General features: G+C 38.5%; 1 protein-coding gene across 9 annotated transcripts in view; it reads left to right on the top strand.

Moving 5' to 3' along the window:
* PDE1C (phosphodiesterase 1C) overlaps positions 1–21,748 on the top strand; it is a 582,509-nt gene that overhangs the window by 490,847 nt on the left and 69,914 nt on the right. For all 9 annotated transcript variants that reach the window (XM_032304733.1, XM_032304738.1, XM_032304734.1 and 6 more), the window contains 4 exons: positions 8,430–8,530; positions 11,254–11,382; positions 12,474–12,575; positions 13,132–13,252. In XM_032304733.1, the coding sequence (XP_032160624.1) occupies positions 8,430–8,530; positions 11,254–11,382; positions 12,474–12,575; positions 13,132–13,252 (453 nt within the window). The remainder of the gene's footprint in view (positions 1–8,429; positions 8,531–11,253; positions 11,383–12,473; positions 12,576–13,131; positions 13,253–21,748) is intronic.

Here is a 21,748-nt window from a genome sequence, read left to right on the forward strand (position 1 = left end):
AGATGTGATGATGATTCTTTTGTTTTTGTTTTTGTTTTAAAATATTTTATTTATTTATTTGACAGAGATCACAAGTAGACAGAGAGGTAGGCGGTGGGGGGTGGGGAAGCAGGCTCCCCACTGAGTGGAGAGCCTGAAGCAGGGCTCAATCCCAGGACTCCGAGATCATGACCTGAGCTGAAGGCAGAGGCTTAACCCACTGAGCTACCCAGCACCCCATGATGATTCTTCTTATTGGAGGCTGTTCCTATTCTGATGTGGTTGGGCCCACAAGAAGTGCACTGGGGCGTGGACTTCCTGCTCCCCAAGAGTTGTCTAACCAATCACTGAAGGTCTTGGAGTTCCTTGTAGCCTCTGATATTTTCTTTATCCAGGACTTAATTAAATAAATATGTGGTAATGACTTGCATATTTATTAGGCTATGACCAAATTAAATATAATTAAATATAGTTCTAGAAATTTCTAGAACTAAATATGTATTTCCAGATATGGAGAGTGGTACCATTGACCTCTTGCTACGGTCAGTCACAGTGCTCGCTATCCATGCATACTGAAATCATATCAAGTGTGCCTGGTGACCACATTGCACAAAGTTAGCTTTTGGTTAAAACCATTTGATCTTCTTCACGAGGATTACAGTTTTTTCTTATCCTATTTTTTGTGTGTTCAATATGTTTGACCTTAGGGGCAATCTTTACTTCTAATCATCTGAAATTTTTCTTACTTGTTTTGACCCAATATTTCAGCTCTTTAGATGTCTTTGAATCTCTGTTCTGTAATCCATTGTATGAACTGGCCTGTTTAACGTGGTTATCTGTCCCTTTGCCCTCTTTGCCTTCATGAAAGCTATTAATTTTATAAGATATAGCTATTAGTGACAAACAGCTAGTTCTCTATTTTAGGTCTCTATGAGTTTTTCCTTTGAAATCTTCAGAGTCGACATCAAGGTAGACATTGTTTGGTTATGGTTATTAATTAGCCCATAAACTCAACACATTTGTTATTTTTTCCTCTAGGACATGTTAAAAGGCTTGGTCTAATATCTCACTGAATTAAAAATGGAACACAGTGGGAGGAGTGTGGGCTTTGGAGCTAGATATAGTGGGATATAAATCCTTGAGTAGTTACTTATTAGATTTAGTGACCTATGATAAATTGCTTAAATCTCTGAGGCAGGATTTCCTCATTTTTAAAATGGTGAAAAATATTCTATCATGTAGAAAAACTGTGACGGTTAGAAATAAACTATCAGAAATAGGAAGTGCTCTGTCTGTCTTGTGAAGGAAGCTCAACAGTTAGAAATTGTTTTTAGTGAAACTTTGCTGAGTTTTCCCAAAACCTCTCAACAATTTTCAGTTCTTCCTTATTATAAAGCTGGCATCTTGAAAATATTATTTTAAATTTTTAAGAAATATTTTATTTGTTTATTTGACAGAGAGAGACACAGTGAGAGAGGGAACACAAGCAGAGGGAGTGGGAGAGGGAGAAGCAGGCTTCCTGTGGAGCAGGAAACCCGATGTAGGGCTCCATCCCAGGATCTTGGGACCATGACCTGAGACACTTAACAACTGAGCCACCCAGGCATCCTGAAATATTATTTTAAAAAGCTATAATTTTTTTAAAAAGCTATAATTTTTTAAATTATAGAAACACTATCAAGGGGACCTATTTAATGTGATAAAAAATTTCTGTCAGAAGCATAGAGCAGACTTAGTTAATGGTGGTTCCTGGAAAACATGGAGCAAAACAGGGATGGCTACACTAATGTTGTCATTGAGCATTTTTCTGGAGGTCTCAGAAAAGGCAATCTAATATCAAAAAAGTTGAAGTAACCTATGAAAATAGTTTGACCATCTCTTTTAAAAAATCAAGAAAATCAACTACATATTATTAGATCAAATAAAAGGCTTCAAATAGATGTCGATAAAATAATTGTCCTAGGGGACCTGGGGGGCTCAGTTGGTTGAGCATCTGCCTTCAGCTCAGGTCATGACTTCAGGGTCCTGGGATCCACTCTCCCTTCAGGCTCCTTGCTCAGCGGGGAGTCTGCTTCTCCCTTTGCCCCTCCCCCCACTAATTCTCTCTCTCTCTCTCTCTCAAATAAATAAATAAAATCTTAAAAAAAAAAAAGCTATCTTAAAAAAAAAAAATTAAAAAAAAAAAAAGCTATCTTAGACATTGGAAATTAGTAAGTATAATAAAGGAACATACCTTCCAGAGAGTATTTTTTTTTAAACTGATAAATTACTAACGAAGAACTTAAAAACTGGTAAAAAGGAAACTATAAAACTAAATTAAAGAGCAGTAAAACAATATTAAAATAAGAAAGGAAATACATTATGTTTTTAATGCAAAGCTTCAGTATTATATAGATGTCAGTTTTCTTCAAACTAATCTGTAATTTCAAAACAATACCAATAAAGGCGAATGAAACATGATAAGCTGAGTCTGAAATTTATGTAAAATAGGTATTTAACAACTTTAGAAAAAAACGGTCTTGAAAAAGACAATGTTTGCTGTGATGATGTAGTTCTTACATCCCCTACTAGATGTTAAAATATCTACTGAAGCTATAGTAATAAAGATAGGGTAGTATTTGTGCAAAATTCACTAAATATATGAGTGAACTAGACACAAATATTTATTGAGCACAGTTTTGATTTAGACATGTTGAGTTTCAGGTCCTTATTAGACATCACTGTGGAAGTATCAAGCAGGAAGAGAACCAATGGAATCTAGAGCTCTAGGAAGAGGTCAGGGATGGACATGTAAATTAGGCAATGTTAGCCCTATCAATATTATAGAAAGATGGAATTAATTGAGATCATCTAAAGAGTGAGTGTGAATAGGAAGTAGTAGGGGCTCTGAAGTGAGTCCTGGGGCAACCTAAAGTTTAAAATGAAGGTAAGAAATTAGAGCCAACAATAGTAACTAAAACTGAGTGGTCAGTGATGTTAGAATAAAAGCCAACAGAGTGTGGGATCATGGAAGCCAAGGCGAGTAAGTGCTTCAAAAGAGAATAGTGAATTGTGTGGGACATGACAAAGTGTCAAGTAGGATGAGGTTAAGTGATTACTGTCTTTGGCCACATGGAAGTCATTAGTGCCCTTGACAAGAGTGGTCTCAGGGCTTTGGTAAGGGTGGACCACTGACCAGAGTATAATGAAGAAAGAATTCAAGTGAGAAGGTAAGGACAAGTCTATAGACAACAACATTACAGGGAAAAATGACTCAGTTCAAAAAATGTTTTGGGAACTATGGTTCATTGGGAAAGAAAAGAATGTTTTTGTTCTACTTTAAACCAATCACCAAATATTGGGAAAATGAATTAAAGATTTGAATACAAAAAAATTTGATCATATTAGAAGAAGATATGAGAGTATTTTTATTTCCTTGAAACAGGAAAATCTTTGTTATATAAGCCTCAAAACACAAGTTAAATAAAAATATTGATCAAACTGAATGTATTAAAATTAAAACCTATAGGATAAAAAGAATCACCATAATGATGTAAGTACTTGAAGAAAATATAGGATTAAGATCCAGATTATAAAAAGGAATCAACAAGAAAATGACAGAAATTCAGTAGAAAAATAGGAGGCAACCCATTCACAGAGTTAAGATTGCCCTGTTATAGTCTCTGTCATAGGCAGAATTTTGTCTTTCCCCTCCCCTGCCCCCAGTTTATATTGTTGGAAGCCCTAGTCTCCAATGCCTCAGAATGTGACTGCATTTGGAGGGAGGGTCTTTAAAGAGGTCCTCTAGGTCACATGGGTGGTCCTGATCCAGTATGACTGCTGTCCTTATACAAGGAGGAGATTAAGATTACAGACATGCTGGCGCATTGAGGAAAGACCATGTGAGGACACAGCACGAAGATGACCATCTGCAACCTGGTAGAGGGCTGTCACCCAAAATGACCCTGCCAATACTTTGATTGTGGACTTCTAGCCTCCAGACTATGAGAAAATAAAGTTCTGTGGTTTAAACTGCCTAGTGGGTGGTATTTTGTTATGGCAGACAAACGGAGGAGCGGAGTTATGATTTGATCCCAGGACTGACTTCTCTCTCTCTCTCTCTCTCTTTTTTTTTTAATTTTATTTATAACACCATGCATTTAAATATCTAGCCATACTTCTACAACGCCTGTGGTCAAAAAAAAGGCACCCCTGATATTCTTAAACCTCAGTATCCTCATGTGATCCTTGCAGGTATCCTGGTGAGGATGAGCATAGACAGGCAAATGCACTTTGGCCTCATCTATTCAACATATATTTAGTTAGTACCTGCTGTGTACAGCGTACTATGGAGATAAAAAGTGAATCATACACAGCTTTTCTAGCCCTCAGGAAAAACTCCCAAGTATTTATGCTAATGCAAGTTATCATTAACGTGAATGTTACAGCAGCCAAGGATTGTGACGTTCAGCGTGCTGTTCTTAAACGAGCGCATTTGCCATTGAATTTTCATTATCAATTCAGGCCATATTCAGAATCATTCTTAAATATAGAAACTACTTCCCACCCACTCTCTCTTAGAAATGCAGTTCAAAACAAACTTGCTTTCATTGCAAGCTTACAGAAACAGTGGGGAGCATTCTGATGAATGGAGAACATATTGTTACTCTAACCTTTCATTACAAACCAGGAGGGGGAAATGCTTTAAATCATTTCAGTTTTATAAACTGTAAGACACATAGGGAATCAAAACATCCCATTGATAAAGTGATGTCTGGGCTTCAACATCAACAGTATTACTCATTGTAATCTGTTTATATTACTCATTATTGCTTTACTTAGACGCCAAGAAGATGTTTGAATCCTTTCAGAATTATTTCGCCCACTTTTAAGGGAAAAATCCTTGAACAGAATTAGACTGAAAAGTTGTTGATTGAATAAATATGAATCAGACTTTGAGCTTTAGTCAAATTTTGATTTAGGTCAAAGGATTCCAAACTCCAAAGCCATCCCTTGTCCCCTTCCATTGCTTTTGTTAGGCAAGTGCCATTAATTTTCCTTTTGCTTATTATTATTTTTTTTTTTTAGAGGGGAGAGGCTGTGTATCTTGTTCTTTTGATCATATCTGTCATCATCATATTCACACGGGAAACACTAAATGGCTAAGGAGTGTTTAATAATTTTACCAATGTTTGTGGTCAGTAGAATTTTGGCCCCCATGACCTTTGCCCTCTGTTGTAACACTAATGTTGCATTAGATGGGAAAATACAAATACAGTGAAGTTTACTAATCCAAGAACTGGTAAAATCTAGGGAGATGATTCCCCAAGTGGGCCCAGTATAATCTTGTGGGTCTTTGAAAGTCCAGAGGCAGGACACAGGAGCTGTGAGGACTCAACCAGCTGTTGCCAGCTTGAAGATGGAGGTAGCCAAGTGGATGGAAAGTCTGAGAAGGAAATGAAATTTGCCAATCCCCTGAATGTACCTGGAAACAGATTTTTCCACAGAGCTTCCAGAAAAGAACACAGGCCTGCCAACACCTTGATTTCAGCCATGTGAGGTCCTCACTGGAAAAATCCAGCCACACTGTGCTGCCTTCTGACCTCCAGAACTTTGTGCCAATAAATGGGAGATGGTCTTTGAGCCTTAAGTTTGTGGCAATTTAAGGTAGCAATAGGAAACTAATACAGGGGTGGAAACATTACTAAGGAAACTGTCATTCACTTACAAAACCCGCAACTTGTGAATAATGTCCCCTCAGGCAGTTTTGCCCGTGTTGCTTTCCTTCACTGTCCACTACCGCCCCTTGCCCCCATGCCCATGCACGCAGGGCTTACTTCCTGAAGTCCATCACTGCCGGTTGTCCCTGTCATTGAATTCGTTGTGACACTCATTTTATGTGGATAGGAAATACTGATTGAATCTGTGGCTTGTACCTTGTCACGCTTTGATAAATCTGGAATAAAATTCATGCCATACTTAATTTCTTACTTCTTATGGGCTGTCACAAAATCTTCTGGATTCACAGTAATTAACTGGGAAAACACAAGAAAATCCGGACCATATTAAAATATGAAGACTTGCAGGGCGCCTGTGTGGTTCAGTCAGTTAAGTGTCTGCCTTCAGCTGAAGTCATGATCTCAGGGTCCTGAGCTTCCTGCCCAGTGGGGAACCTGCTTCTCCCTCTCCCTTTGTCCCTGTCCTCCTCCAGTCCCCGCGCATGCTCTCTCTCTCTCTCTCAAATAAATGAAGCCTAGTTTCCCTCAAAGCAACTTCTCCATCTCTGTCTCTTTTAATGATGCTATTTAATGCCACCCATCATTTTTTTGTTTGGTGTAGTTTTGTATTTTGGTCACTCAGGCTAGGAATGTTAGGGTCATCTTTAATTCATTCTTCTCCTTGACTGCAACTTCTTCCTCCCTCCCGTATTCAGTTAATTGCTGAGCCATATGAATTCTAGCTTCATACTGTCCATACGTCCTCTAAGGACTTTCCCGTGCAAAAGTACTGCTCTGGTTTCTCTCCCTCAGTGGCATGCTGATTGTGCTGCCCTCTTGCATCATTGCCTGTTGGATCCGATTTGTGTTCCTCACTCTGGCTTTTAATGCCTGACACCACGGGGCTCTAATCAGCTCTAACTGCCACTTCACTAAAGGGACTCATATCCTTACCCATGATGAATCCCCTTTTGACACTGGGACTAACTCATGTGTTCATTCTTCTGGAAATGTCCACTGCCATTTCTTGTTCGGTCCATTCTTTAGGGCCCATCTGTGAAGATCTTCTTTATCTTTTCTTTTCTTTTTCTTCTTTACTTTCTCTTTTTCTCTCCTTCCTCCCTCCCTTCTCCTCCCCACTTTCCTTCCTTCCTTCCTTGCCAGGTACCATCTGTCCTTTCTTCTTATCCTCAAACAGCAGAACCAATTTCTAAGCATCCGCAGGGTTTGTTGAAAAGCAAGGGTGTTAAAATGACTTTTATAGGCTACGGTTTTATTTTTTGCTGTTGCTTATTTGAAGCATTTGTTGATTTTGGTTTATTGGAGTGGGCTATACCTAAGATAGGATCTTATTAGTATATTTGGGTAAAGGGGAGTAGTTACACTGATATTTATAATGTGAGAACCGTAATTACATAGTTATTTAGACACTTGCTGTCTGGGTTGATGCTCTGTGATTCAGATTTGTTTAGATGGATATTGGCTCTCAGTCATAATCTTTTTATTGATTGATTTATTGATTTCACAGTAGAAAAAAAAAATTGCCTATTTATTTATTTATTTATTTACCCGTGAGTTTAAATCCTTGAAGGGTATAGCCTAGCATGGGTTCTATGTCCAAAGGCCATAGGAGGAAGTTTGCTTTGGAATTTGGCACGAGTCATGTCACTGCTTCCATGAGCATGAGTTACCTTTCCTCCGATGACTTGGGCCACCAGGAGTCACCTTTTCCTTTGTACACATGAGCACTCACTCGCCTAGACAGAATTGGGTTTCATCTCGGGTATAAGCACTTCCAGATACCCTACTCAGAGCCAACAGAAACAGCCTCAGGCTACAGTGTTCCAGACATATTTGTCATTTTAGAAGTTCTGTTCCAAGCAGGGCTCGACAGGTTCCAAGATAACCTCGTAATCTTATTTTAAAATGTTAAGTTAACTTTGTATAAGTTTGGAGAAAGAGCTATGCTGGTGGTGAGGGCGTAGGTAAAAGGAGTTGAGGCTGATGGGTGGGGACAGGGTACTGGGGAAGGATTGAAAGAAATGGCCAAAATGAAATATATATATATATATATATATACACATATATATATATGTATATATATATATGTGTGTGTGTGTATGTGTGTGTGTGTGTGTGTGTGTGTATACCAAGAACATGTGTAATATAAGCTGCCCGACAATGCTGCCTCTGGTGGTCCAGGGAACACAATTTGAGAACCTTGGACTATAGTCAGTTTCGGTGGCATGGTTGGGGGTGGGTGTCTCTTCAAACATCAGGGTACATAAAGCAGAAGGCCAGGTTTATCTTTCCTTCTGTCTACATCCAACCACTTTGTAGTAGATATACATTAGGTTTTCTGTTACTCTTAATTCTCGGTATTGTGTTGAAAATTTTAAGTTATTTTTTTTCTATGTCTACCAGATATCTTTACTTGGAATTTAGGAAAGAATACATGAGGGTTTTTAAAGTCTTCATGTTCCTTGTTTTTTGCTTCCTTGGGAAAACAAAACAAAACAAACAACTACTAGTTAGCTTTCTCAACCTTGCTGGGCATGCTACTTCCAGATACCATATTCCTCAGTCTCCACAGAGGGGAAAAAAAGAAATTCTGTCTGTCAGAAAACATGTGTTTGGCAGTAGCTTGCCAGCTGCAGGGTGGAAAGGCAGTGATGCGGGTGTGTTGTCAGCAAGCTGAAGACTGTGTCGGAGAAAGAGACAGATTATCTGATTGCCCTGCAATCTCCCTTTCAGAACTGGCTGACAGAGCTGGAGATCTTTGCTATCATCTTCTCAGCAGCCATCCACGACTATGAGCACACCGGAACCACCAACAATTTCCACATTCAGACACGGTGAGGATGTTGGATGTTTGGAGAGGAGGCAGGAGGGGGCAGGGATAGAGTTTGGGAAGTTGGAAAGGTATCAGTCACCCTTATTTTGCATGGTTACTCTGTTCTGCTTTTCTGAAAAAGAGAACTTTTCCACAAGAGATCAACCTGGTCAGCTTCAGTCAAGATTTAGAGTTTGAGAAGGCATCTGCTCCAGTGCTCCTACGTTATCCCCATGCAATACGGATATCCTCTTCTTCTCTACCAGAATGCTAGCTCTTTGTTTCCTTATGTATGCATTGTGCACACTCTACATGTCTCTACTACATGACAGAACAGTTGGCACAAAGGTGCAGAGGCCAGGTAGACCGAATTAGTAAGGATGGGCTGAGATCAAGATATTTCTGTCCACACGTACAATACCTGAGCCTTTTTGCCCTGTGACCTCTGGGATTCTGGGGACACTCTTCTCATCCTTCCCGATTTCATCCCTGCTGTCTTTAGTACTTGCATTGCTCCCTGGCAGAGGGCTTGGGGAGCTGGGTTGTCTCATGTAGACCGCCTTCACCATAGATCTGTGTATCCACTATGATGAACTGCAGAGGTAAACCCACAGCTCTGTGGGGGGAATTAAATATGGGTTCAAGTGTCCAACTCTGAACCTCTTGACTATAACAGACATCACTAATCAATTTTTTTTTCTTGACCAAGCTTCGTATTTATCCTTAGTATTCCTCTCAGCACAGAATTCCAGACAAGCAGTACCATTCACTTGTCTTTTCCATTTAGGATGAATCCTTATCTGTCCTGTGCTAGCCTAAGAACTTGCCTTCCCTTAAGACGGTTCTAGGAAGCTGGAGAGACTCTGATAGTAGGGCTAATTGGGCCTTGACATAGTAATCAAAAGAAGCTAGAATTTGGGGGAAGGTGGCATGGCTAAGAGGAAGAATGGAGCAGGGAGAGATGAGAATTTGAATAAATACTTGAGGTTTCACTTGAAAAAAGCAGGTGCCCACGCCAGATAGGTTTGTGTTCATTAAATCAATCTACATGTATTTAATGAACCCAACACTTCATTATGGGGAACACAAAAGAAGACAGTACTGTCTGATCTCTGTTCAGAAGGGGAATTTCAATAGAATAGCAGCAGACAAAAGGATGTAAGCCGCTAGCTTCATTGTCTGCCTCCCGCTTCCTCACACAGAAGAGCCCAGCTGCTGGGAAGCAGCCTTTTGTGGTTCTGTGGCAAGGGCTTTAAATACAGGGAATGCCACAGAGCAGCTCTGTTTCGTGGATGTCTACAAGTGGAATCTTTGCTCTGAGGACAGAGGCTGTGGTGAGCAGCACCTGCTGAAGGAAGAGAGGTTTGTGTGGAGCAACTGTGCCTGGGTCTTTGCTGGAGCCCAATACCCAAACCCATCTCCACTCAGAGGAAATGGCTTAATTACAGCAGCTGGAAAAGAGCTTAATGTCACAAAATGCACATCAGTTGGAGCCTGTCTTCACAGATACATGATCAGATCCTTCGCCACAGGGATTGCACATTTTGTGTTATCTCCATAGGAGTGAGGAAATTCCAGTGGATTCAGTTACGCTTGCTTTGGAATAAAATTTAAGCATTGGTTTTCTTTAACAGAACTTTATTCAAAGCGTCTCAGCCCGTGTGAGCCCCATACAGAGAACTAAATCCGTAAGCAGGTTCTTTGTCCTTTGATGGTATGTTAAGCCTAACACTTTAAAGCTATGCTAGATATATCCCAAAGGTTGGCCAATGACAGGCACAAGTTATTGGGGGGAGTAATGGCTGAAGGGTCAGAAGGCCTTGATCTCAACCCTGCCATGTAGGCACTGTGGGGCTCTCTGAAGTCATTTTACATCACTGAGACTCAGCTTCCTTGATGAGAAACAAATAAGCTATAATCATCTAAGTTTTAACTGAATTGAAGATATTGAAAGAGTGTACAGCTCTGTGTTTGGTGCAGTGGTTTGTGAGGAAGTGACTAGCAACTATCCTATAATCCTATATTCTTTACTCTCAATCTTAAACTTATGTCTTTCATATGGCAAAATGTTAAGGTCAAGGTACTACCAGAGGAACTTGGCAAACTGTACCTACCAAGTGGCACGTGTTCAGAGAACTATAACGATAATAAATAAATTCTTTCATTGAATAAAATTTTTAAAAACTAAAGGCATTCCAGAAAATAGAAGGAAGTTTGAGTTGACCAATGTTTTATGAAATCCCCTATGCTAGTGGTAGAAATCATTGAAGTCTGGTTATAGAACAGCTTTCAGAGAGTTATCAGTGGGATATCACATATTCCTTTTTTTTTTTTTAAGATTTTATTTATTTATTTGACAGATAGAGATCATACGTAGGCAGAGAGGCAGGCAGAGAGAGAGGAGAAAGCAGGCTCCCTGCTGAGCAGAGAGCCTGATGCGGTGCTCAATCCCAGGTCCTGGGATCATGACCTGAGCCAAAGGCAGAGGCTTTAACCCACTGAGCCACTCAGGCACCCCGAGATATCACATATTTCATGTTAACATATTGACATTAAAATACCCTGCCTATATCTGTTGATAATTTGTACTGCTGGTTTTAGCTTATTGGTTGGCATGAGTGACATAGGGGCAAAGATAATTGTCAAACATAGGAAAAAAGATGGTGTATTCTAACTTGAGAGAGTCACCTGAAAAATCTCAACCATTTAACATCCTGAATTATTTTTGCTTGGCTTTCTGTTCAGGTCTGACCCTGCTATTCTGTACAACGATAGGTCTGTATTAGAAAATCACCATTTAAGTGCGGCTTATCGCCTTCTGCAAGAAGATGAGGAAATGAATATTTTGATCAACCTCTCAAAGGATGACTGGAGGTAAGGATGAGACAGGAGAGAGATTTGGAGGCCAGGAAAGGAACCATGAGGAGAGACGAAGCATGCTGCTTTTGGAGAAATACTACCACTTGAACTGTTTATGTCACCCTTTCTCTCTCCTCCTTTCTCCTTACCCCGTCTCCCTCACTCCCCGCTCTTCACCCCTCCTCTCCCTTTTCTTTCTCTCTCCCCTTTCTCTCTCCTCCCTGCCTTCTCTCTCTCTCTTTTTTTTCTTAACACAATTATTTAAATATATCACAGGCACTTTGGAAATACTTGCTTCTTGTTACGTTAGGAAACGTGTATTGCTTTTGTCTTCGCTTCTTAAATCTGAGTTTTTTTCTTTTAACCTTTGTTTTTCGCCTTCTATTTGACTTGAACTTCTCTTAAAAGTCTTTCCAGACTGGCTAAGGAAATTATTTTGGCACTCAGAACAAATCATGGGTACCCAATTCTGTTGCCTAAATGACATTGTGTGTCTTTGAATGAATTTAGGCACACGTGAGCTTGAATACGGACACAATTACTAGTTGTATAACATTTAGGAAGCTATTTAACCCCTTCACACTGTTGTAAAATTTAATTTCTAGAAAACAGATAACAAAATATACCTCATGATTTGGTTAATGTTATAATAAACTATATAATCCATTGAAAATGCTTAGCACACATTGTGATGTATATAGCAGGCCTGCAAGTTTTTTGTAGCTACAAATACAGGTCAAGGTATTTCAAAGATTAGAGCCTTACAATGTTCTGAATCTACTGCAGTGCAAATAGTACTTATATTTTAATTAAGTGATCAACTATTCATTGACTATCTTTGTGCTAGCCATTATGTAAAGATCCAGAGAAATAAGCCATACTGTGTCATATGTATGTTCCACATGTCATATTCCTAATAAATGATTTCCTTAATTCTTAACCTTCACTTATTCCTCATTAAAAAAAAAAAGTCCACCTAAAAGGCTCAAATTGATTAGAATTGTCACCACTAATTAACTGCTTTTGCTTAGCAGTGGCAAAAAACGAATTTTTACTTTCCATTTTTTTGCTTCCATGTTTCTCTCTCCATGGGGTATCTCTGAAAGGGAGTTTCGGACCTTGGTCATTGAGATGGTGATGGCTACGGACATGTCCTGTCACTTCCAACAGATCAAAGCAATGAAGACTGCTTTGCAACAGCCAGAAGCGTGAGTGGACCTGTGACATCATGAGTTTTCATAGGTGTTTGAACTGGTACTCGTCCATGTTGCCGTGCCTTCCTCAGAGAGCTTCCCTGAATGGTCTCATGAAGTGAGGCTGGTGGAGGAGAGAACCTGACAGTTGTACTTGTCACAGACAGATTTTCATCAGGGTTGAAATAAATCAAAGGGCCAGTAACAATTTGCCCCCAGTTAAGAATTTAAAAGAATTCTTTGTGGGAAACTAAGCTATCAAAGATTCACTTGGTACAGGGGCAACAAAAGTCTGTGAGTGACTCGTAGATCCTTGATGTCTTTTTGAACGATGCAGTCATTTCAGAAATTGTTTTCAGTCGGTTTATGAGGTGTCCAGCTCAGTAAGCATGGAGACCAAGCTGATGAATGTCCCAGCTGTAGGATGAAATGATGCTTCCCCCCCCAGCTCAGCCGATGTGGGGTTTGAGATGGGAGAATGGAAGAGATTAAGAAATTAATGATTTTTAAAAACTCTTATTGAGGTTCTGAAAATTTGGTTATCATATGTCTGGGTCGTTTTCATTTTTAGAATTGAAAAGCCGAAAGCATTATCTCTGATGTTGCACACGGCAGACATTAGCCATCCCGCAAAAGCATGGGAGCTCCATCATCGCTGGACAATGTCACTCCTGGAGGAATTCTTCAGACAGGTATGTTGTTGTACTACTCCTCAAGGCCATCAGCCCTATCTAGATAGTTTCTGAGTATTCTATTTCAGCAATGCTATAATAAGATAACTGGCATTACAATCATTTTCTTTGGGGAGGAAGGGTTGATAACTTTTTTTTTTTTTTTTTTTTTTAATTTCCTGGCCTCTTGCTCATGTGATATTTGACTCTTACCTAAATTTTGGTTCTCAGAACATTATGCTGTTTCTGTCCTACGCATTTCTGTTTGGAAAAAAATTTTCTCTTTGTCAGTTTCTTGTCACTATTTTGCCTGGGTACTTTCCCTTTTACTCATCGGGCTAATGGGCTGACAAAATGACGGTTGCTTTTGCATCGTTGTGTGGGATTAAGAGGTTAATCTTTAACTTATAATGATCTATTATAATAGATTATGTTGTTTCTTTGGAGCAGATAAGCCATGTTGTCAAATTCCATGTTATCAAAAAAGTGAGGTGTAGCAATTTTTTTTTAAGATTTTTATTTATTTATTTGACAGAGAGAGAGAGAGAGAGATCAGAAGTAGGCAGTAAGAGAGGGAAGCAGGCTCCCCACTGAGCAGAGAGCCCGATGTGGGACTCGATCCCAGAACCCTGGGATCATGACCTGAGCTGAAGGCAGAGGCTTAATCCACTGAGCCACCCAGGCATTCCGAGGTGTGGCAATTTGTGGTCAAAAAACCACTAGAAGCTACTGTCAATTATGTTTAAACATACTGCCTCCTAAAACTCAGGGTTGTGTCTACTAAAAGGGTAGCCAGAGTTTTTTGTGAGTAGGCAATGCTTTAAAAAAAATTTTTTTTAAAAGGTACACAGAAGTAGAGAAATCAGGAAGTTAATACGTAGTATCAAAACTGGTGTCTTCTCAAGAAGAGCTGCCATTAAAACATGTGCTTCAAGACATGTGGTCCTGAGATTGAAGGCAAGATGACTTGCAGACTGGGGGGTCTCCATGATAGAAATTCACATCAGTACAGTTAATTCAGTTACTTCTGATACTTCTTGAAGGGTGGTGCACGTCATGGACTAGGAGACCTCTGAGACCAAACAAAGCACTGCTCATGCCACTGATCTCAACCTTGTCCCCTAACCTGACAAGAGATGGGCTCTTTCAGTGGTTACTCAATTTCTGGAAGCAAATTTCTCCTGTGATTACTCTTATTCTGTGATTCTGGTTTGAATGGAAAAATTGTAAAAGGCATCTGTACGTGTGTGTTTTTTCTTCTGAAACTGTACACAATATCTAGTGATGAGTGGGACCAGAATCAACAGCATATTCAACAAAGTCCAGAAGACCCTTATTGGAGTTTTAGTTCCAGCTGCTTCGTGGGGCTAATGGAATCCCTCTGCTAGTTCCCAATGGTTTTATCTGTGACTTGTGTTTTAGGAGGTGGTGGTGGCAGCAAGAAAGAGTTAGGGGAACATTGGGCCAGATGTTCCCTTCGGATCCTTCTGGCATTAAATGTTCTATACTCCCTCCTGCGCACCTCAACACCAGCACACACATGCTCCACTAAGCTGTTATATGAATATACCATGAGGTACCCTATCCTGCATATGGCTGTTTCCCCATGCAAGGTCATTGCTTGGTCTCAGACTTGTTCTCAAGAAGAACCCAGGGGTGCACAAGGACAGGAGGGCCTTGTATATACAAGAAGGACTTTGCCATTTTTCTGAAAGCTATTTTTCTAATATAAATGAGAGGATTTTCTGAAAATAAGACCATTATCATATGCTTTCTTTAATATTACTTGTGTAATAACAACCCCTATGGCTGGGAGTATTTAATCTACAGCCAAAGGGAGGTGATAGCCAACTCATAAAAGTTTGAGATATTGAAGTGATTCCTTCTTTTAATTGTGAGTGTATATGAGAAATTTCTTAAATATGTGCACATTTTTTTCCCATAAAGGAAACCTTGTGTGCATACACACATGCTGGAATTGAATGAAAAGGTGCTAGGGGCAATGTGAAAATAACCTTATTGAATTTCTTGCCTATTGGGAATAGAATGTTAGCTCATTGGACTGGAACTATTTTTTAGTAATTATGATTCAGTAAATTATTTTTATTGACTTAATATTTTAACCCAGATGCCATAAGCCATTGTAAGTAACCCATGTAGGAGAAATGTTGCCTCAGCTCTTAACTATAGATTTTAAATCAGACAGTTCAAATGGGAAATCTCAATGGGACTGTAGAGTCTTTGAGAGTATTATATTTGAAAGTTGGGTTGTAATTCAAAATAAGGGCATAGCCTCAGTGCTGATAGACCAGACCTCCCATACTTTGCTAAAAGAGTTAGTTACATCTTCAGTATTATAACCATATTTTACAAAATCCAAGCTGTGGCCTTAGGGTGCTTCTCAATGAAATATTGACTTTAAAGAAGTATAAGTTTGCCTCTTTGGTAAATACATGCTATAAAAGTCTTGAGGTTCATTTCTCTTATATTGCTGTTTATGTTTGTACTTTGCAAACGTCCTCTACAGTTCTTTTAATATCCTCTGCGTCTGTAGTTATTTTCCCATTTCCAATTCTCATTTCATGTATTAGTGTTTCTCCCCTTGCTTCTCTATGAAATTAGCTAATCATTTGATTATTTTGTTTCTATTTTATAATACCTTAATTGAAGTATTCATTTTTACTAATTCATTTCTTCTGCTTGAGCTTATTTTGTTCTTTTGCCAGCTCCCTGAGTTGGATGCTCTGTTCACTTATCTCATTCTGCCTGTTTAGTATTAGAAAATATAGGGGTAGGAGTTTTTTTCTTGTGAATCGCATAGACTCTGATATGCAGTATTTTCACAATCATTCCTTTCTAAATACTCTGTAATTTTGGTGTAGATTTTTCTTTTCCCCAAGAGTTAGTTCAGATAGAGGTGTTTATTTATATAATTTTCCAATGGTGGGCTCTTCTGCTTTCTAGTTTTGTAATTAATTTGTGGCTTATTGAAATTTGATCAAGAATTTTTTCATTGCTTGGATTTTATTGTGAATCATTTGTCAGCTACTGTATAATCAGTTTTGTGAATGTTCACTGCTCTTGAAAAGTAGATTTATTTTCTACTTATAGGGTATAGAATTCAAACAATACCCCATACATCTACCTTATGAATTATGTCATTTAGGTATTTTATATATCATTTAAAAATTTTGATCTTCTGTAGGATGACAGATGTCTCTTTTCTTTTTTCTTTCTGCACAGTGTGAATGTTGATTCTATGTTATTTGGTTCTTGGATATTCACAACTATTAGATCATCATAATTTATTGTACCCTTTATCATTATAAAGCCTGCTTCTTTGCCTCCTCTAATGCTTTTACCTAGAATTCAAATTTGACTTATTTTAAGAATATGAGCTTTGTCTCTGCATAGATTTTAGCCTTTCAGAGATACTTTGGTTCGGGTGTGCATTTTAAACACTGTATATAGTTGAGGTTTTTTATGAGGCCATCTAAGATTCTTTTCTTTTATTATTTGAAATCAGCTATTTTCATACCTATTGAAATGACAGGAACATTTGATCTCAGGCACCATCATATTTTATATTATGCTTTCTGTTTTTATAGCTTCTTCATAAATAGTTCGTTATAGATGTGCTATTTGCCTTGTCCTATATTAATTTCTTCTGATGACTTGGAAGTTTTATATTATGTTTTTAGCTCTTCCAGTGGCTAACTTGATAATAAACATTTTATGTCCTCTATTTATTTAGATAGTATCTAATGACTCCTTGTTATAAAAAAGAGTAAACTTCTACTTCCTCTCTCCTCTTCCCCAGCACCTGATTTTTGTAGGTCTTATTAACTTGTTTAACTCTTGCAGTCTGTCCTTTATTAAGTATAGCTCTATTTTTTTTTATATGTCAGGTTTAGATGATATATTCTTATGTCCAACAGATAAGACAGCTGGTGTTTATTCATTACCTCCCAACACCATTCCTCATTTTCCTTTCCATAACATAATTAACTCCTTGTTACTATTTGTTGGCTTTACTATTTCTAAGTTGTTCTGATTTTTTAAAATGAGTGTTCTATGGCGTGTAGGACATGCTGCTTACAAAAGGTACTACACCTTAAACAAGGTGACTCAGAAAGGTAGAAAACACATCTGGCAAGAGCATAATTTTCTAGTTATTCTTATCTCAGTTCTCCTTAGTGTTGGTACTTTGGCCCTGGTTGATCATCCATTGGTTGGCCAAGGTTGTTCCTTGGGTGGTTTCTTCTAGAAGAGCTAATGAAACCACACATTTGCATACTTGCCCATTTTTGTACTGTTCTTATACTTGGGCCATAGTTTGCTTGGGTAAAACTTTTTTTTTGGATCAAACTTTTCCCCCCCGCTGCCTTTTTTAGATTTTAGTCAAATGTCTTCTACCTGTGGATATTGCTATGGAGAGATTGGAGGCCCTGCTGTAATTATTTTCATGTGTAGGTGATACAGCTTTTTGCTTATGGCCCTAAAGGATTATTTCTTTATCTTTGAAGCCCACTGACTACTAAAATATATTTCAATAATGATTGTTCTATAATAGCTATTCTTGGGAACTGGGCATGTTCTTTACTTCTGTAGATTCAAGTTACATTGATTTCACCTTTGAATGCTTTCCTTTTCCATTTGTTAAGTTCTCTTCTTTAGGGAAAACAGTTATTCATATGTTGACTCTCTTTTGTTTCTCATCCATGTGTATGTTTTTCCTTTAAGCCTTCTTTAACTCTTTGATCAGTGGTCTTTGTTTGGCCTGCTTTTTACATTCCTGACCTCCATACCCCTTAATGTGTTTTCATCAAGAACAGTTCTTGTTTGTGCTGCTGCCAGTGCAGTCTTCTTTTATGCCATGGTTCTGTTTTTCTCTTCCATATCTTTCCCGAGCTCCGCTAGCTCCTGTTTCCCTGAGCCCTTGTTCTTGATAATTTCAGGCATTTCTTTCTGTTCATGATAACATGGTTGGTCATCACTTGGTGGCACTGTTTTTTCTGTTGTTTCCTATCTGTTTTGTTGTTGTTGTTGTTGTTTGTTTGTTTTTTTCTTCCTTTATTCCCTTTTTTTTCTTCATTTGAAACATATTTTCACAGGTTTTTTTGTTGGTAGTGATGATAGTGCTGCTGCTTCTTCCTCCTCATACTTCTCCTTTTTATCCTCCTCCTTCTTCATTTTTAAAATTATTATTATTTACTATTGTTGAATGAAACGCATTATTTTTAAACTATTTGCAGGAGGTATATGCCAGGGAGAAACCAGAGCAGCAATATTCTAAACTGCTCTTCATGGTTTGTTATGAGGCTTCTGTGATGTGTGATATGTGTGTGTGTGTGTGTGTGTGTGTGTGTGTGTGTGTGTATCTTCACTTCTTCCCAGACAGCAGTAGGCAACAATTGCAGGGCTGCTCACAATTCAGACTCTGCCATCCATCATCTTCTTGCCATGCCTATGTGTTTCCTCATCCAGTGTCTCCTTTTCTACAATTCCTAGGGACTAAGTAGGGCCCAGCATTGCTCCTCACACCAGAAAGAACCAGGAGAACTAACTCTTCAAGTTTTACCTGAGATCTGGAGCCCTAGGCCTCTTCTCTGGGGGTCTTATCTCACTCCTCTCCAATATTCACAACATTTGGCAGCCGTTCCTCATCTAGTTCATTTGAGATTACAGATTTTTCCTAACATTTGTGTTTCTGTTTCTTGCTCTCCTGTTTTGAGAGGATAATTTCTGAGAAGAAAAGACACAGATGTCTTCACTATATTATCTTAAACCCCAAATCACAATGATTTTTCTTATACCTCCTACTTGTAACTTCTTCCCCTGGGAAGGAAGAGTGTACAGTGCTATGAATTTTTTTTTTTTTTCTGTGATGCTTTTGTTACCCTCTCCAAACAGATACTTTTTCTTCACACTACCTGAGAAGACTCACTTAAAATGTCACCTGCCCTGTGAACTTACAATATGGAAATAATCTTTGTTTTTCTTGATTGGCTTGTTTCTTACTTATAGCTTCTATAAAAAAACTCCAAAGTGAATAATGACACACATCAAATGGAAGTTTATTACCCACTCATGTAAAGCACAGGACAAGTGTTTCTTGACTGGCAGATAATTTACAATCAGCATTGATTTTAGAGCCAGACTCTACATGGCTTCCATATTGCTTGTCTACGTCAAGCCAGCAAAAAAGGGAAGAACGTGGAGAAGTAGGTATAGGAGATTTTATATGCCAGAAGTTTGGTGGAGGTACGACCCCCATCTCCTCTCATTTTATTATATAGTACTAACTGGCAGAGATCCTGGGAAATAGTATAGCTGTGTGGACAGGAAATAAAGAAGGAAAAGGAGGTAGGTCTTATGAACAGCCAACTGCCTGACTGTTGCCCCAGCTTGCCTGTCATAAATGTCTATGTAGCCAAAGAACTTCAGTGTTTCTAATCAAATTCATCTCTTCTTTCATTCAACAAAATGCATTGTGCTCCTTTTGCAGATTGACTATGTGACTTTATTAGTCTTAACTCCTATGGTAGGAATAAGTTACTTATTTTTCTGTATTGTCCTGGAAGAAAAATATGAGTTAGTAAAAAAAAAAAAAAAAAAATCCGTTGTGCTGAGACTTTTGCCCTTTTAAAAAATATTGACATCTTCAGTAAAAGGAAAGAGTATGTATAATTCCACACAGGCCAGTAGTTATAGAGTCATAAAATATTGTTTCAGTCAAGTTGAATTCACCTGTAGAAATACATCCTTCCATATTACTTTCTGCACATTTTTTTCAGTTCAAAAATGTATCCATTCTCCAAAGGAAATTCAATGACTACTATTTTAAAATAGGCATTTAATAGCTCAATTAAATCCAAAAGATGTAAGTGATGTGGAGATGTGGTATGGACAAGTCCATGGGATAAGAAGTTATTTATTTATTTATTTATTTATTTATTTATTTATTTTTTTTATTTCCAGCGTAACAGTATTCATTATTTTTGCACCACACCCCGTGCTCCATGCAATCCGTGCCCTCTATAATACCCACCACCTGGTACCCCAACCTCCCACCCCCCGTCCCTTCAAAACCCTCAGATTGTTTTTCAGAGTCCATAGTCTCTCATGGTTCACCTCCCCTTCCAATTTCCCCCAACTCCCTTCTCCACTCTAAGTCCCCATGTCCTCCATGCTATTTGTTATGCTCCACAAATAAGTGAAACCATATGATAATTGACTCTCTCTGCTTGACTTATTTCACTCAGCATAATCTACCCAACTTTTGTAGCAACATGGACGGGATAAGAAGTTATTTAATAGCTTGTACCTTTTCACTAATACAACCCAAATTAACGCATACACCTTAATAGCCAAGTGGTTAGTGTTCACCACCTCTTCTTCTTGATCACCCCTGTAAAAATGAACCCCCAAACCAACTTGTATCCCTGCTTCATAGGGAATAAGAATGGGTTTTATTTGCTTTAGCTGAGCTGTCCTGCTAAACCATCAAAACAGTTTATGTTACAAATACTCTTTCTTCTCTTTATCCTGCCCAAGTAGAAATAGCTCAGGAGTAAATTATTTTTATCCTGCCACTTTAGAGATAATACAGTCTGCAGCAGGGTATACTCAGAAATGGAGGAGCCATTGTGTCCCTTGGGAACAGGAAAGTGTGCAGAAGGAACTGAGCCACTTCAGGACTGTTCCTGAGGCCCTTGGATGTCCCTACCACCTATTGTGACCACACCATTCAGCTTCCTCAGACGCCCATTCCTTTTCCTTCCTTTCAGTAGATGTTCTCTGTGTGTGTGTGTGTGTGTGTGTGTGTGTATGTCCGTGTCTTTTCTCTTTGATAGCATGCCTTAGAAAGAAAAGTATTTAGTTTTTGAACCTGGTCTAGTTTTTATTGTTATTACTTTTTATGTACTATTGATTTATTGGTAATACGTATTATAATCAGAGTGTATTTGGTATAACAAATTGGCTAAATGTTTCTCAACTCTTGACATCAATATTAGAGATACCTAAGATACCTAATATTAGAGAAACAATAATAGTTCTTTTATTTATTTATATGTATTTCTCATTTAATCCTCATCATAACCTGATGTGATAGGGGTTATTATCCATACTTTATAGAACATAAAACTGAAATGTAGAGAGGGAAAATAAACTTGCTGTGATCACACAGGTAGAGGGAGAAAGGCCAGATTCAAGCTGAGGGCAGTAGCCATTAACCTGAGCAGATTCTATCCTAGTAAAATGAATCAGCACAACTTCACTATTGCGAGAAGGGTGCCATATTCTCCCTTTCCTCTACCTGTGTGACTAAAGGATGGAGCTTTTCGTCCAGGTTTTTGAAAACCATCTCCCTCATTATTTAGACTTTCATAATACTTACTTGTTATAGTGCTGTTTCTTGGGGAGCTTGAGAATATATTGACTAGAGAATTATTACTGTCTAGCTTGAGAAGCAGAAGCAGTCATTTACTCTGTCCCTCTTTTGGTCCACATTCC

This window comes from Mustela erminea, chromosome 11 (genome assembly GCF_009829155.1).
Source record: "Mustela erminea isolate mMusErm1 chromosome 11, mMusErm1.Pri, whole genome shotgun sequence".
In the NCBI taxonomy this organism is placed as follows: Eukaryota; Metazoa; Chordata; class Mammalia; order Carnivora; family Mustelidae; genus Mustela; species Mustela erminea.